General features: G+C 44.0%; 1 protein-coding gene across 2 annotated transcripts in view; it reads left to right on the plus strand.

The window, feature by feature from the left end:
• DOK5 (docking protein 5) overlaps nt 1-15,759 on the plus strand; it is a gene marked incomplete at both ends in the record, with an annotated part of 140,595 nt that extends 124,836 nt beyond the window's left edge. The window contains 2 exons of one of the 2 annotated variants that reach the window (XM_082857040.1): nt 6,859-6,979; nt 15,695-15,759. In XM_082857040.1, coding sequence (XP_082713166.1) covers nt 6,859-6,979; nt 15,695-15,759 — 186 coding nt within the window. The remainder of the gene's footprint in view (nt 1-6,858; nt 6,980-15,694) is intronic. The other variant, XM_082857041.1, reaches the window with a different exon arrangement.
• Nucleotides 15,760-16,436: the final 677 nt, after the last annotated feature.

Consider the following 16,436-nt stretch of genomic DNA (forward strand, 5'->3'; position numbering starts at 1 on the left):
TTCTGTTCAAAACACGTTTACTATTCATGAGATAGTTGGGGTAATTCTCTCTGGTTAGAAATTTGAAGTTAAGGTTAAGCTTCTTTGAGAGCTGTTTTCTACTCTCCTTTTAAATTCCCCTCGTTTTCATTTTCTAGTAAGTGTCATCTGGAGAGGATCAAGGGGCTTAGGGCTGGGGCTGGGGAGGGCCTATAAAATGACAGTGTGTGAAGTGGGAAGATCTTTCCTCTCTACAAGCCTGTTCTTGGAGGAGCCGGGGCACTTACACATATTGCTCAGCACCTTATGCATAGTTTCAAAGTTCTTTAAACTAGTGCATGGAATGGTATGCAATTGAGGAAAAGAGCTCTGATTTCTTTGAAGATTTCAAAAGAAGGCTTTTGGATTAAAATATTTGATTCAGGGCTTCCCTGGTGGTGCAGTGGTTGAGAATCCGCCTGCCGATGCAGGGGAGGCAGGTTCGTGCCCCGGTCCGGGAGGATCCCACATGCCGCGGAGCGGCTGCGCCCGTGAGCCATGGCCGCTGAGCCTGCGCGGCCGGAGCCTGTGCTCCGCGGCGGGAGGGGCCACAGCAGTGGGAGGCCTGCGTACCGCAAAAAAATATATATAATAAAAAATAAATAAAATAAAATATTTGATTCACACATGACATAGAATTGTACAAAATGTTATCCAGTGTAAAATAAGTCTCTTTCCCATGCTTAATCATCTCAGGTTCCCAGTTTACTTCCTCGGAAGCAAACCCATGACCAGCTTCTTTTGCATCCTTCTGGAACGTCATATCCCTTAATAGATATAAAGGTATCTATGTATTAATAAGTACATTCATTTTCTGAGTATCTACTTTGTGTCAGACCCTATTCTAGGAAGCAGGAGTACAGCAGAGAACAAGAAACAGTCCTTTGGTTCAAAGAATGTACTCATTGTTATGGAGAATGAGACAGTCATCAATAGATAATAAACATAAATCTGTATCAAGAGTTGGTGAATGCTGTGAAGGAGACTATATTGTAAAGGACAGAGAATGAAGGAGGTTTGTTGCCCTGATAAGGTGATACTCTGGCAGAGAGAGGGGGGAAGGGAAGAGTGGAAATTTCTAAGGGCCAGTTTTTTTTTTTACATATATGTGTATCTGTTCTTTTTCAAATTCTTTTCCCATTTAGGTTATTACAGAGTATTGAGGAGAGTTCCCTGTGCTATACAGTAGGTCCTAGTTGGTTATCTATTTTAAACATAGCAACATATAACATATCAATCCCAAACTCCCAGTCTATCCCTTCCCCCATTCTTCCCCCCCTGCACCAGGTAACCATAAGTTCATTCTCTAAGTCTGTGAGTCTGTTTCTGTTTTGTAAATAAGTTTGTTTGTATCCTTTTTCTTTTAGATTCCACATATAAGCGATATCATGTGATAGTTGTCTTTCTCTGTGTGACTTACTTCACTCAGTATGACAATCTCCAGGTCCATCCATGTTGCCGCAAATGGCATTTTTTCGTTCTTTTTAATGGCTGAGTAATATTCCTTTGTACATACATACCACATCTGTTCCAGGCAGAGGGAACAGTAAGTGCACAGGCCCCGAGGCAGCTCTGTGCTTTGCATGTTCAAGTACAAAGCTGTGACTCTGAAGCAGAGGAAATGAGAAGAGGGGTAGGAGGTGTTGTCTAGAAATAAGTAGGGGCCACGTCCTATATGACCTTTCATTTGTGGTCAAGAGTTTGGATTTTGCATGGGGTCAGTTGAGAAGTCATTGGAGGGTTCTGAGAAAAGCTCTTTTTTTTTTTTTTGCGGTATGCGGGCCTCTCACTGCTGTGGCCTCTCCTGTTGCGGAGCACAGGCTCCGGACGCGCAGGCTCAGCAGCCATGGCTCACGGGCCCAGCCGCTCCGCAGCATGTGGGATCTTTCCGGACCGCAGCACGAACCCGTGTCCCCTGCATCGGCAGGCGGACTCTCAGCCACTGCGCCACCAGGGAAGCCCCTGGCTTTACTCTTGAAGGGGGCACTCTGGCAGCTGTTTGGGAAAGACTGAGGGTGGGTGAGGCGAGAGTACAAGTAAGAAGCAGAGTTAGGGACTATTTCTGTCATCTGGGAATCCAGGTGAGTGCTAATGGTGTGGATCAGGTTGGTGGGGAGGGAGGTGGTGAAAAGTGGATTCTGGATACATCTTGAACAACAGGATTTGCTGATGGTTGAACTTTCTTGTAGGATAGAGAGGAAACAAGGTAGTCTCAAAGGTTTCTCTTCTTCTTGAAACAGAGCAATGGGTTGAATGGAAGAACCATTTACCTAGAAGGGGAAGAGCTTTTAGGGAGTGGAGTGTGAGAAACGATGGTTCTGGTTTGTACATGTTAGATGAGAGATGCCTACTGGACATCTAGGTGGAAGTGGGGAGCAGGCTGTGAAATACAGGAGCCTGAGGTTTAGGGGAGAGATTGGAGCTACAGATATGCATTTGAGAGTCATCAGAGTGTGGATAGACAGTATTTAAACCTGTCCCAGTGATGACGAGCTCTCCCCACCAACATACATAGATAAGGAATGGTGGCCCTTTGGTTTTAGAATTGTTTCATGTCACTTCATAAAGATCTACCCTTTTCTTTTCTTTTTTTTTTTTTTTTTTTGCGGTACGTGGGCCTCTCACTGCTGTGGCCTCTCCCGTTGCGGAGCACAGGCTCCGGACGCGCAGGCTCAGCAGCCATGGCTCACGGGCCCAGCCATTCCGCGGCATGTGGGATCCTCCCGGCCCGGGGCATGAACCCGTGTCCCCCGCATCGGCAGGCGGACTCTCAACCACTGCGCCACCAGGGAAGCCCATATTCACAGAATTGTGAAAGCATCACTGCAGTCAACTCCAGAATATTTTCATCACCCCAGAAAGAAACCCATCTCCTTTAGGCACCATCCACCCAGCCTTAGGCAACCACCAATCTGCTTTCTCTGCATTTGCCGGTTCTGGACCTTGCATGTAAATAGAATCATACCCTATGTGGTCTTTTGTGACTGGCTTCTTTCACTCAGCATCAAGTTTCCAGCTTCATCCGTGTTGTAGCGTGTGTCAGGACTTCATTCTTTTTTATGGCAGTCCTTTTCTTTTTTATTTGTTTAGTTTTATTGTCTGTCTCCTTAGGAAGGGATGTTCCATGAGACAGGAGATTTTGAGGCTTAAACGCGGGGAGGGGTGTGTCCCGTGCCACACAGCTCCTCTGGAGCCCAACCTGAACGGGAGCCCGGGTCTCCTACTCCGTGGTCGGCTCCCTGCCACCCTCGGCAGCACAGTGCTTTGTGTGTCCTTGAAACCCAGTCAGTTACATCCATTGATTGATTATCTCAGGCCACTGGGCAGCGTCAGAACTCTCTCAGGCTGCTTAGGAAGAGACCTACGTGCATCCCTGTTGTTTAGGGGGAAAGTTTGAGTGTTGAAGTACAAGAAGGCATTTCTTTGACATTCACAAAGCCTTGCCTTTCTTCCCTGGTGCGATCTTGAGTAACACTGTTAGTAGAATGAATAAATGTGTCGAGCTGAACTCCCCTGCCGTTGGACCGTCCTGACCGACTGTGCATACACACGTAAGCAGGTCTCTCCCCGAGGCCCTGCTTCTGCTCATCTCTTGAATGCACAGTAGAATGATGCAGTCTTATTTTTTATTTTTTTAACATCTTTATTGGAGTATAATTGCTTTACAATGGTGTGTTAGTTTCTGCTGTATAACAAAGTGAATCAGCTATACATATACATATATCTCCATGTCTCCTCCCTCTTGCGTCTCCCTCCCACCCTCCCTATCCCACCCCTCTAGGTGGTCACAAAGCACCGAGCTGATCTCCCTGTGCCATGCGGCTGCTTCCCACTAGCTATCTATTTTACATCTGGTAGTGTGTATATGTCCATGCCACTTTCTCACTTTGTCCCAGCTTACCCTTCCCCCCTGCCCCGTGTCCTCGAGCCCATTCTCTGTGTCTCCGTCTTTAGAATGATGCCGTCTTATTACCACGTTCCCCACAGCCCCTGAGAACCACGTTAGTTTAACCTGGACCTGGAGCTTCAGCAGGAATTCAGCTCTGGGCTAACAGTGCTTCTGATTTGCTGGGTTGATTAGGATTTATTCCCTGGGCAAGAGCTGGGTTCATGGGCTCATTGATCCATCCTCTATTTGTTCAGCCTTCAGGGGCCCCACTTAGGTGTTGGGGACACAGAGATAAAAGATATAATCCCCACTTTCTTGGAGTGCATGGGCTACAGGAGGAGGTGGGCTAGTTTAGCTGCTGTCACAGAACAGTGAAATGATCAGAGTAAGAGCAGAGCTGTGGGATGTCTGCTAGAAGCACCTGGTGTCATGAAGGGGGAAGAGTCGTCAGGAGGTGATTCCTGAGCTGCCTCCTGAAGGGAAGGTAGGTGTTAGCCAGGTGAGGAGTGGGGGCAGCTCTCAGGCTGAGGGATCAAGGCAGTGGTGGGGAGGGGGGAGGGGGAGGCACCACAGGTGGGTGGCAATGGCAGGCCCCCCACCATAGTGCGGCCTGAGATGGGAAGGGTAGCAAGCTCAGAGGGGAAGGGTCACTTACAGCAATAAAGAAGGATGAGGGCCAGCACAGGGAGATCAGCTCGCTGCTTTGTGACCAGCAGAGGGGTGGGATAGGGAGGGTGGGAGGGAGGGAGATGCAAGAGGGAGGAGATATGGGGACATATGTATACGTATAGCTGATTCACTTTGTTATAAAGCAGAAACTAACGCCCCATTGTAGAGCAATTATACTCCAATAAAGATGTTAAAAAAACAAAAACAAATACGTCCATATAATGGAATACTATGTAGACATTAAAAATGCTGTTATAGGGCTTCCCTGGTGGCACAGTGGTTGAGAGTCCTCCTGCCGATGCAGGGGACGCAGTTTCGTGCCCTGGTCCGGGAGGATCCCACGTGCCGCGGGGCGGCTGGGCCCGTGAGCCATGGCCGCTGAGCCTGCGCGTCCGGAGCCTGTTGCTCCGCGGCGGGAGAAGCCACAGAGGTGAGAGGCCCGCGTATCGCAAAAAAAAAAAAAAAAAAAAAAAAAATGCTGTTGTAGAAATGCCAACATGCTAACAATACATTGTTCAGGTGAAGAAAACAAGTTATAAAAAAGATATGATATATTTGAAATAAAAAGAAGCATGGGGGCAGACACCTTCCAGCTAGACTCTTCACCACATGACTTCCTGAGTCTTCTCAATCTTCGAGAATTCAGACATTTTTGCATTGTTAAATAAGAAGACTTTTCTCAGCATACTTCTCCAAAGACAATTAAAATGCCTCTTTCATAAAATTAGATATTGTTTCAAAGGTTTAAGGAAGAAACAGAGAGCCGGCTTTGTAATGTTCTCTATGACACATGACATTAGTGTCATTTTATTTTTGTTCCTAAATAAGCTTTCTAAAAATACAGTCAGATCATGCTGGGCTGCAGAAATATATTCACAGTAATATAGTGAGTAATTTGAATTTAACAGCTATTTCCCAAATATTTGCTTTATATTAAAAATTTTATTACATTAAATATAATCCCTTTACACTGAGAAAATCTTATAATCAGTACCTTGAGAATTCAGTTCCTTTCCTCCCTTTATTTTCTTGTACTCCATGTTACTGAGGTTGGATGTCAGCAGAAGTCACTGGCAAACAGATTCTTTTGGTTTGTTTGGTTTTGGTCTTTGCTCTTAAACTTTTGAGACTTTTCGTTTCTGCAGAAATAGAGAAACAGCCACAGAACCTCTCTACTAGCTTTTGTTTTCAGCTTTTTGCCCTTTTGGTTTAACAGGACATGTTTAGGAAGAAATGTCCCCATGAAACCTAGTGCTATGTAATTCTGCTTGGAGACTCATTTTGGTAATTGTGCTATTGTGATAAAGAATCCAATCCATCACATGTAAATTTCTATTCACCTCCTGCCCATCCCACTAAGCTGTCTTCTCTTTGAATCTTCCCCACCCCGCCCCCAGGCCATTGACTACTCCCCAAGGACCTGGGGCCTCACACTGTATCTTTCAGGATGGATACTCCTAGATGTTTGGTGCCAAAAGCTACGACTTCTTCATCCCTCAGTGTCTGGAATGAGGGTCAGTCAGGTGCTTGTAGGGGCAGACAAGGCTCTTTTTCTTATACTAGTGATAGAACCCAACTCAAATCAGCTTAAACGGAACAGAAATAATCGGCTTGTATAATTGAGAAGTCCCAGGCTAGTCTCTTGGTTCAGGTAGGATCCAGGGTCTCAGTGGAGCTTGTCGGGACTCTCCCCTCCTTTTCTTGGCTGTCTCCTATGGAATAGTGTCCAATGACTGGCATGTTCTCCCTTTATTGTTCCAAGATAGGCTCCAGGCCCATCTGCTGTCCTCTTAGCAACCCCACGAGAAAACTCAAACATTTAATTCAACGGGTGTTTCTTGTGCATCTACCACGTTCCAGAAATAATCTAGACCCTGGGATTCAGCAACGAAAAAAAACAGTCAGAAAAACCCCTTAATTTACCTCTACCGATTCTCTCTTCCACAAAAGTCCTGATAAATGTCCCCAGGGATTGTGTCTTATTGGCCTGACGCAGGTCACCGGGTCACCCCTAGAATCAGTGGTGGGGTCTGACCATGACGGAATCGATTGAGCTGGAGGGAAGTTCCCCCAAGGAAAATCAACGCACTGTTGCCAGCCGGCTGAAGAACGGATGCTGCTAAGTCAGTGAAACCGACAGCCGTCCACCACCACCGTGGGGCCGTACGCACTGATTGGCTGACGGGCCAGCTCGTGCTTCTGCAGCTCCCTGCGTGGAGCTCCCTGGGTCAGGTCTCTCGCGGCCCCGGGGTTGCTGACACACGCTCTCTTCCTTGACACAGCTCCAGATGAGGATGAGTGAGCGGGCCGCCTCGCTGAGCACCATGGTGCCCTTGCCTCGAAGCGCCTACTGGCAGCACATCACACGGCAGCACAGCACGGGGCAGCTCTACCGCCTGCAAGGTGAGCGCGGGCGGACTGTGTGGGGTAGGGGAGGGCTGGGGGCAGATGGCTGGGGGGGGAGGGGTGGGGAGAGGGCTCAGCTCCTCCCCTCTAATGCGCGCCAGGCTGGTGAGCCCCCTTCCTCCCAGAGCCTGGCCCCTGTCGAGGGGTCTCACTCCCCATCACTTATACTGTATCACAGTGTCCTGGGGGGAATTGTTTAAAATGCAGATTCTTGGGCCCTCACCCCCAGAGATGCTAGATTTTAAGGTGTAGGGAGCGGCTGAGCAGCGTGCACTTTTAACTACCTACACGGGGTCTGGGCACGAGGTCTGGCCCGCGGTTGGGGAAATAGTCGAGCGGACTCACGTCTAGCAGCTCGGCATTCCTTGGGAGCGTGCCGCTGGCGGTGCGGACATTCGGGCCCCCCCAGGACCTCGGAGGGTGGGGCCCGGCCCCGAATATGTTACCAAGCCCCCCGGTGATGCTCATGACTCTCAAGCCTGGGACCCACGCTCTCCTGGGAAGGGAATGGCCTGGGGGACGGGGAGTCCTGGGCTCTGGTTCTGCTGTGACTCTGAGCCAATCCTAAGAGGCCCCTTTTCCAGAACAGTGATCTCTGGAGCAGGGTACACAATGGCCCATGGAGGGACAAGGGGGACAATTAGAAAAATGTTAAAACATTTTCTTATCCTTTTAGATGTATCTTTGTATGTTTCATATATAAGGATACCTGTGTATATGTAACGTATAAATAAATGACTAGGCCTGTGTAGGGGGTTCTTGCTGGAGACCTTTTCACTGATGAGGCGCAGAGATTGCCAAACATGGAAGAACATCTACGGGGTGGAACCTGGTTCGTCTGCAGAAACTTGCTAAATGAATGAATGCAAGAACGAATGAATGACCACAGGAAACAGTGGCCCCGGCCATAAATACCTGCTCTCTGTGCCCTGGTCACCCAGCCTTCCCTGCGGCCCTTTCTACTGATCATCTGTCGCCTAGAGAGCTTTTCCTGGTCGTTCTCCCTGGAATTCTGTGCCTTTCCCCTGTCTGAGGTGACTCTTTGTCATCCCTAGGTCTTACCTCCAGGGCCCTCCCTGACTCCAAGGCAGGTCCCCCAGACTTTATCATAACTGGTGTGGAATCTCTGGTCGTGTGTACCCCTAAGATGCAGACGAGGGCACCCTCTTTTACAGCCCCACCACAGTTTTCATTTCATATTTAATTGTGTGGCCAGTTGACTCAGGACTAGCTCTTCCAAGAAGCAGTAACCCCAAGGAGGGCTGGAGACCTGTGTCTTTGTTTTTTCCTCGTTATTTTATCCCCCAGTGCCTTGCATGGAGTCCACGAATATTTGTTGAATGGCCGTATAATGTTAAGAGGGCAGTGAAGGTCCTTACATTCTAGGCTTTATGACTGTAGGCTCTATTCACTTGTGGGGAGCATGACATAGTGTAGATGCTCAAAAATTATGTCCTGAGTGCCTGTAGGAGTGACAGGTGACTGCCTTGATAATTGATAAATAAGCTTACCTTCCAAGACACATCTACACAGAGAGGGAGGGTTGGGTGAGATCAGGTTGTTATAAATGCCATTGGTTTCATGTCAGAACAAATTCAGAAAGTTTTGCAGCATTTGACTTATATCATCACAGTTTTTGTCATTTACATATCGCTTGTACCATTATTCAATTTTCTTCCGTCTCTTCTATTTAAATATATTTATTTTTTAAAGTATATTTTTCTGTCTTTATACTGCTATACCAATTACCTATATTTTTTCTAACACACAATAAGATCAACTGTACAAATACCAATAGTAATTACTGAAGGTTTAAAAGAAGCATGTGTTATGAACATATATTCACAAAAAGCTACGGAGTTGCTTTGTAACTTGACTGTCTACACAAACCCAAATAATCTTTACAAAAAAGGTATGTCTTTTCAGATTCTGTGTGTCTGGAATGCAAAAGAAAGTTGAGAACCAAAGTGATGTAGGCTTCGTAAAGAGAAAATGGATAAATTGCTTGAATTCCTGAGAGACAGCCTGGTAATTTGAGAATAGTCAACTTGTATCAAAGTTGATGAATCACTGGATTTCCCCAGAATACCATGTTTGGAAAGATGAGAGTGAGATGTCATGAATATTTAGTATGTGTTGCAGTTTCAGAATTTATTAGCAAATATCCCAGAGTTTAAAAATCCTCAGGACAGTCTGGACAGAGAAAATGTCATATGAAGAAGACGCTCACTTTACAATCCTTACTTTAACTAATCTAACTCTCTTTAACCAAAACGAGTAGGCATTCGTCAGAAATGATTTAAGGCTAAGGGTCTTATCAGAGATCCTTTAATATTTTAAAACATCTTAAGTTTAAAGCAGCATGCCGTTAGCATGCTTGTTAGCAGCATGTTAGCATGCCGTTTGTATGCTCCTTGGGTTTATACAACTACCTCTGACAATGTCTACATCTGTTTGCTACGAAGAAAACAACTCTGTTTTCCAGGATACAGACGTAGTCTTTTTAAACCACGACGACAAAAAACGCAGATTTACGTGCATGCAAAAAGCCCAATTATGGTTGGAAAACCATACGTAGCTGACAGGTCTGGGATGATCATCAAAGACGAGTGACCCACTAATTCCAAAATAACAGTAGTGATAATGTTGTGTTGACAAGTGGAGCAGAGCAACACAAAACCTCACCGCGAAGGAAAAAAATCATGTTCTTTGAGAAGTTTCTGTTGTTTTTGTCAAAAACAGCAAGCCACCAACCAAACGACTCATCAGAATTGGATTTGGGTTTATTTGATAAATCTTTATCTTTAGGCTTGTTATCTATTATTTTTATAATTCAACACTCAAAAGGTTCAGGCAGACCTTGGATATTCGGGGTTCGATTCCAGACCACCTCAAAAAGGCGAATATTGCGATAAGGCAAGTCACACAAGTTTTTTGGTTTCCCAGTGGACACAAAAGTTATGTTTACGCTATACTGTAGTCGATTAAGTGTGCAATAAATAGCATTATGTCTAAAAAACATGTACATACCTTAGTTTAAAAATACGTTATTGCTAAAACATGCTAACCGTCATCTGAGCCTTCAGCAGGTCGTAGTAGTAACATCAAGATCACAGGTCACCATGACACATATAATAATAATGTACAAATTTGAAATATCGTGAGAATTACCAAAATGTGACACGGAGACACGAAGTGAGCAAATGCGGTTAGGAAAAAGGGTGCCAATGGACTTACTTGATGTAGGAGTGCCACAAATCTTCAATTAAAAATATGCAATATCTGCGAAGCATAGTAAAGTGAAGCACAATAAAACAAGGTTCTGCCTGCATTACTGTAAACTTAATTCAAGTTTATTGGTATGGATTTTCCAAATGAGCACAGTAGTAATACTTACAAAACAGTCATTTGAAGATAGTGATAGCTTAGTTTCTAATGAAATAAATAATCAGTGATGAGAAAAAAATGCCACAGAATTCCCTCAGAGACGATGGATTATCAGACTTTGTGATTGATAATTTTATAGGGTCTTGAAGATGATTGTGTTCTAGGTTTTGAAGATGATAGTTAAAACTATTATTGTTTGCTCTTTGTTATATAGTATGACCTTCATTGAACACAAATTTCCAATAGAATTCTTACATTATTCCTGTTTTGACTGCATACTTATACTCACTGAAATGTCCTATTATCTTGGAATATTTCTGTGCATGAGAATGGCATTGTAATTGCTTCATTTTTTTTTTTTGCTTCACATATACATTTTTTGGTACCAGTTATTTCATCAAATTATTTGTTTTCACATACTTTTGTTCTGTGTAGGAATTAATGTAAATGTATTTTATTTTGATATTTACTTTGTACCGATGTTTACTGAGATATTTCCTCACCAGCGTGTTCTGTGTAGATTTGTCCATATTTATTTTACCTTGTGGATTTCTTTTTAGTCGCCAGCATTCATTAAGATACAGTGCTAATACATGCTGTGTATGCAGTTTGGGGGCTCAACTTACCAGTAAATTTGATAGATTAAAAAAAATGTTCACAGACTACCTAAAATTATCTTGCTTATTATCAGGGGTGGTCATTTACACAACAAATAAATGGGATAAGTTCATCTATACCACCTGCTCTCCTTCTTCCCTTCTGCCCACCCCCAGAAAAAAAATGAAATTGAGAAAAACTAGTAACATCACGACCCTGTGTGCCATAGGATGAGGTTACACAGCACGTAATTTCTTCTTGTTTTGCTGGAATCCATGAGTTGTAATCCTCTGGCCAATTCACCTACCCTAATGTATTTCAAGCCAACGTCTTCTGACAGATCTGGTGGTTATTCTTGGAAATCAGACCCTTAGGAGGGAATTTATCCAACTGGTCTGAGAGAATTTTCTTCTCCAAATTTAGTCCTAGAGAGTCACCTGCTGGTTGGTTTTGGAATTACCACCTTATTATTGCCGTTTCTGGTGGAGAGAGGAAGGTGCTGGTTCGGACACACCCACCTACACTAAGACGTATTCAATCCACCCTCACTGCTTCTCCCACCCCATTTGCCAGTTTTCAAAACTAAATTCTCTTCTATGTTTAGGTATATATAGAGGCAACTTGTGAGGTTTATCATGAAAACTGGGAAGGAATTCATGAAACGGAAGCATTCAACAGTGTGCTGAGCACCGTATTCACAGGATTCTTTTAAGAATTCATTGTATAAAAATAACCAGAGTCATCTTTTTCCAGTTGTCTTCTGTATTGTCCTAACCCTGGTCGACACCACCTTCCTCCAGAAAAGTACTATGCTCCAATAAGTTTGGGGCAAAATGCTGCATGTTAAATTCTCCTTTAGGAGGTTCAGAAAGCAAATCTTTATTTTTCAGACTCCGAGATGTCCTGTAGTAAAAGATCTGTTTAGTCTTGCTTAAATCAGAGCTCTGCAAATTTATTTGAAACATGCAGTCTTGTCTCTCCTTCTTTATATAAACAAACATTAACATACCTCTAGTAAAGTGCCAGGTTTGTTCCATACAAGGGAGACTGGACGTACTCATTATCTTTATAAAAGCTACCATTTCTTGAGGATCCGCTGTGTTCCAGGTTTTGCACTAGGAACTTAACATACATGGTCTCATTTAGTCCACAAAGCAGCCACCTGAGAGTATTTTACACCCATGTGCAGCTAAGACACAGGATCTGAAGGGTTAGTGATGTGTCCAGGATCACCTATCTAGTAAGGAGTTGAGGTTTTCGTCTCTCCATCCATTCACTGACGCATTTGTTTATTTGGCAAATGTTAATTGAGCATCTACTTTATGCCAAGCACTGTGCTAGGTGATGGAGGTACACTGGGGCTACTAGACGGGCTTGTTTCTGCCCTCCTACAGCTTATAGTCGAAAGGAGAGTCACAGTCAGTAATTACACACATATATTTAATTTCAAATTTGGTCCGTGTCAGGTTGAAAAGAAAGTGTTTGTAGTAGAGAAAGGTGAAGCAGAGCTGTTGTCGGTTTGGGGAGGATGATGACAAAGGGACTTCTTTAGAGGGGCTACAGCATTTACCCCAAGACCTGAAGTCTGAGAAGACACAGCCATACTGAGAAGCAGGGAAAAGCATTGTCCACAGAGAGATCAACAAGTGCAAAGGCCCTGAGGTAGAAACGAGCTGGCATGTTCAAAGAGCAGAAAGGAGGCGGTGTGGCTGGTGCACAAGGGCCTTTAGGAGACAGCGGGTGTGTCCAGCTTCACAGCGATGTTCTTCTCAAACGCCCTCACCTCCTCCTCAAAGTTAACATCTTAGGAATTTTGCTCTTAATCTTAAGGAGCTCCGTTGCTCAATATTTTAGAACCTTTCTGTTGGAATTGCCTCGGAAGATAGCACCCCTTGTTCCAAAAAAAAGAAAAGAAAAAAATAGGCACGTATCATTGATCAGATGTGACTTTAGACAATTTTAGGAAATCAAAGAGTGGCATCAGATGTTTGCATCACTCTGCGGGACATCTTCCGTGTTGCTTATTTGGTTCACCTGGCAACAGCTCGAGTTGGCAAGAGTGGGACTATCTTCTCCGTTTCAATGAAGGCGGAAACTGAGACCCTCGGAGGTCGAGTACTTGCTCAAGATCCCATAGTCACTGGGCGGAGGCACTGACATTAGAACTTCAGTGTTCTGACCTGTAGTCCAGGGCTCGCTCTTTCTTTTATCATATGTCCTTGCCTTTGGGAGGAAGTTCTGCTCCTCCCGAAGCGTTTCCAAGACAAATACCATGTGATGGAAATAGCTCCTCCAGCGGATTGGTTCCAGGCCATGCGATTTACAGTTTTATTTTAAGGATGATAGATTCTTGGAGCAAGTGGCTACTTTGGAGGAGTTAACATTGGTTTTTCTTTCTCTTTTATAATCTATTTTTTATTGAGGTATAGTTGATTTACAATGTCGTGTTGATTTCTGCTATACAGCAAAGTGATTTAGTTACACACATACATACATTCCTTCTCACATTCTTTTCCATTATGGTTTATCACAGCGTATTGTATATAGTTCCCTGTGCTCTACAGTAGGACCTTGTTGTTTATCTAGCCTATATATAATAGTTTGCATCTGCTAATCCCAAGTTTCTAATCCACCCCTCCCACCCGCCTCCCCCTTGGCAACCAAAAATGTGTTCTCTATAACACTGATTTTTCAGTATTAATTCTAACACAGTCACATACATTGTATATGCAGCTGGTAAGAGAGAAGTAATAGATTAAGATCTGAGCAAATGTGAAAAGATGACAAATAAACCAGGGTCTCAAGGTCACGTGTCTGTAGGGGCCAGGAGGACATGCCAGGACTGAGTGGTGGGGTCCCTAGTAAAAAATGGCAGGGAGAGTGCAGGCCTAGAAAACAGGGACATCCACCCTTTATGGGAAGTTTGCAGTCATTCAGCTATTGACAAGCAATTCCAAATGTTCCAAGCCCTGCGCAGGCCAGAGAACAGGGCTGGGCCCAGATGGTGTCCACAGGCCAGTACCAGCTTGTGACCTTTGTGTGAACTGCAAAAATGTAAAAATAATCTCTCAATCCATCTCCTGGCTTTAAGCTTAAAAACAGTATTCCAACCAAGCCAGGAAGTTTCGGTTAACCATCATGATAGAAGCTGCAGGTGTATTCATTTCGACTTGACCCCAGGTGAATGCTGTCAGTCAGTTTTCTTGAAAATTTTTAGAGTCTAAGGAGCCACTGTTGAAGGTTCAGGAAGGGCTTTGCACTTGACTGAAGATACGGATTTTGCATCAATATTGTTTTCATGCTGTCTACTTCCTGCAGGGAATTTTTATCAAACTGTAATAAAGATTTGCCTGGATTTTTACTTGTAGGATTCAAGCCCATTAATGCAGTTTCTCTACGTTATAGCGTGTGCTTATGTGTGCGTGCGTGTGTGTGTGTGTGTGTGTGTGTGTGTGTGTGTGTGTGTTGGAAAGAGAATAGAATTCATGTCCAAAATGGCTCGGAGGCTGGAATAAATGATTTCTAGTGATTTGGGATATTTTAATATTCAAATTACTTTAATAATCATCACTGCTATTGTGTACCAATGACTGTACGACTAGATTTTCTTATGGTTCAGATTGGAGGCTTGCAGATATCTGAATCCCTGATTTCTTATGTCAGAAAGAGACTCAACTGAGGTGTGATGGAGGCCAGGGCTGTTGGTGATAATGAGGTAGAGCTTAAGGCTTAGGGGGCCAGAGGCCACTGTGAACCTTTTTTGCTAGGTCCGGTGTTTTGAGCGCGTGTTGGTGGGGCAAACCTGCTCCACTTAGCTGGGGTCCCATCTCCCTGTGTGTTAGGCCGGCTTGATCCACACATTTGGTTCCAGGAATGCTGTACTGTTGTGTAGGTTTTGCTTTGCTCACTTCAGAGAGCTGTTCACCTGCTCTGCAGTGTGAATTCCTTTGCTTGTGGTAACGCTTATAGCCAGCAGATGGTGCTCTGTCCGCAAGAACTGGAAAACTGGCCTCCTGGCCAAATCCAGCCTGCTGTCTGTTTCTCTTCACGTTTCCTTGGAACATTCACGCCCATTCCTTACATATTAACTGGTTGCCTTTGTGCTACAGGCAGCAGAGTTAAGTATTTGCTATGACACCATACAGCCTACAAAATCTAAAATATTTCATATCTGGCCCTTTATAGAGAAAGTTTTCAGCCCTATCCTGTGTCACAAAGGGGGCTCACAGTTGCCTCGTGTGTTGCCTTCCTGGCTTCTTCATTTTTCTTGGTTTGGAACTTAAACCTGAAATAATAAAGGCTAAATGGATTTTAAGAAGTCCTCTTTTACTGCAAGATTTCCTAGGTATAAATGTAATATTGTCTTACTTCTGGTTCGGTTTCCAAAGAGTGTCCTCGCCAAAAGATTCCACAGTCCTTTGATTCCATATCATCTCCTCTAAATATTCTGGGTATAGGAGTTGAAAAAGACGAAACATTAAGGAGGAGGTCGTCCTTAACTGCTACTGGTCTGATCATAGCTCAGTGCAAAGGCCACATGCAAATGATATGTTAATCATACCATCTCTTATGACTTTCATTTGCATATCCCTGTGAGTGGCCTCTGGGAAAAAAAAATCCCGTGTCCTATGTTACTGATTTCCACTATAGAGAAACTTGTGACTAGCTAATCTGGTTGTGGGCTTTCTTGAAATATAACTGCCGATTTCTAAATCTTTTTTGGAAAAGATGTCACCAGCCCTCTGAAGCTTCATCGAACAGAGACTTTTCCTGCCTACCCATCTGAGCACTGACGGAACCGCCAAGAATTGCTGTGTGACGTGCTTGTGATGTGTCAGGCACAGATCCACCCGGGAGGTCAGAGGATGACCCCGAGGGAAGCGCTGAAGAAAAGAAGCTACACGTCCTGGCTAACTGCGTGGTCCTTGGGAAACTCTGCGATACCATATTTTGTCTTTTTCTTTTTTTCCTTTCTTTTTTTTTCCCCTTAAAAAAAAACTTAGCATAATTGAAACCTTTTCCTTAAAAGGTTTTTCTTTTTTCTTTCCTTAAAAAAAACTTAGCATAATCGAAACCTGTTCTATAGATATCGACGTTTTCTTTCCTCTTTTACAGTTGGACAGAAAGGAGTCGACGCCACAAAATGATTTTCTATTGTAGATACCATGTCCCTGGCACCTCTCTGAATCTATCCTTTTGCCGGTTCTTGTGGTTTTTCCTTCTGAGTGTTTCAATTGTATGACAGTACTGACAATAAAATGGCTCTCATTTGTTATTCGTTTATACCGTATTCCTCAGTTATTGATATTATGGTTCCGCTTAACTGTTGGCCATCATATTTTATTATATTCCCCATTAGTTAAATCAGTGCTTTAACTCAGTATTACCTATTATGTTAATAAATCACCTTTCCAAGCACCCTTTATATTCTTTATAGGGTTACAATTTCTCTCTCACACCATCTCCCCTC

This window comes from Leucopleurus acutus (assembly GCF_964270905.1).
Source record: "Leucopleurus acutus genome assembly, chromosome: 16".
NCBI lineage: Eukaryota > Metazoa > Chordata > Mammalia > Artiodactyla > Delphinidae > Leucopleurus > Leucopleurus acutus.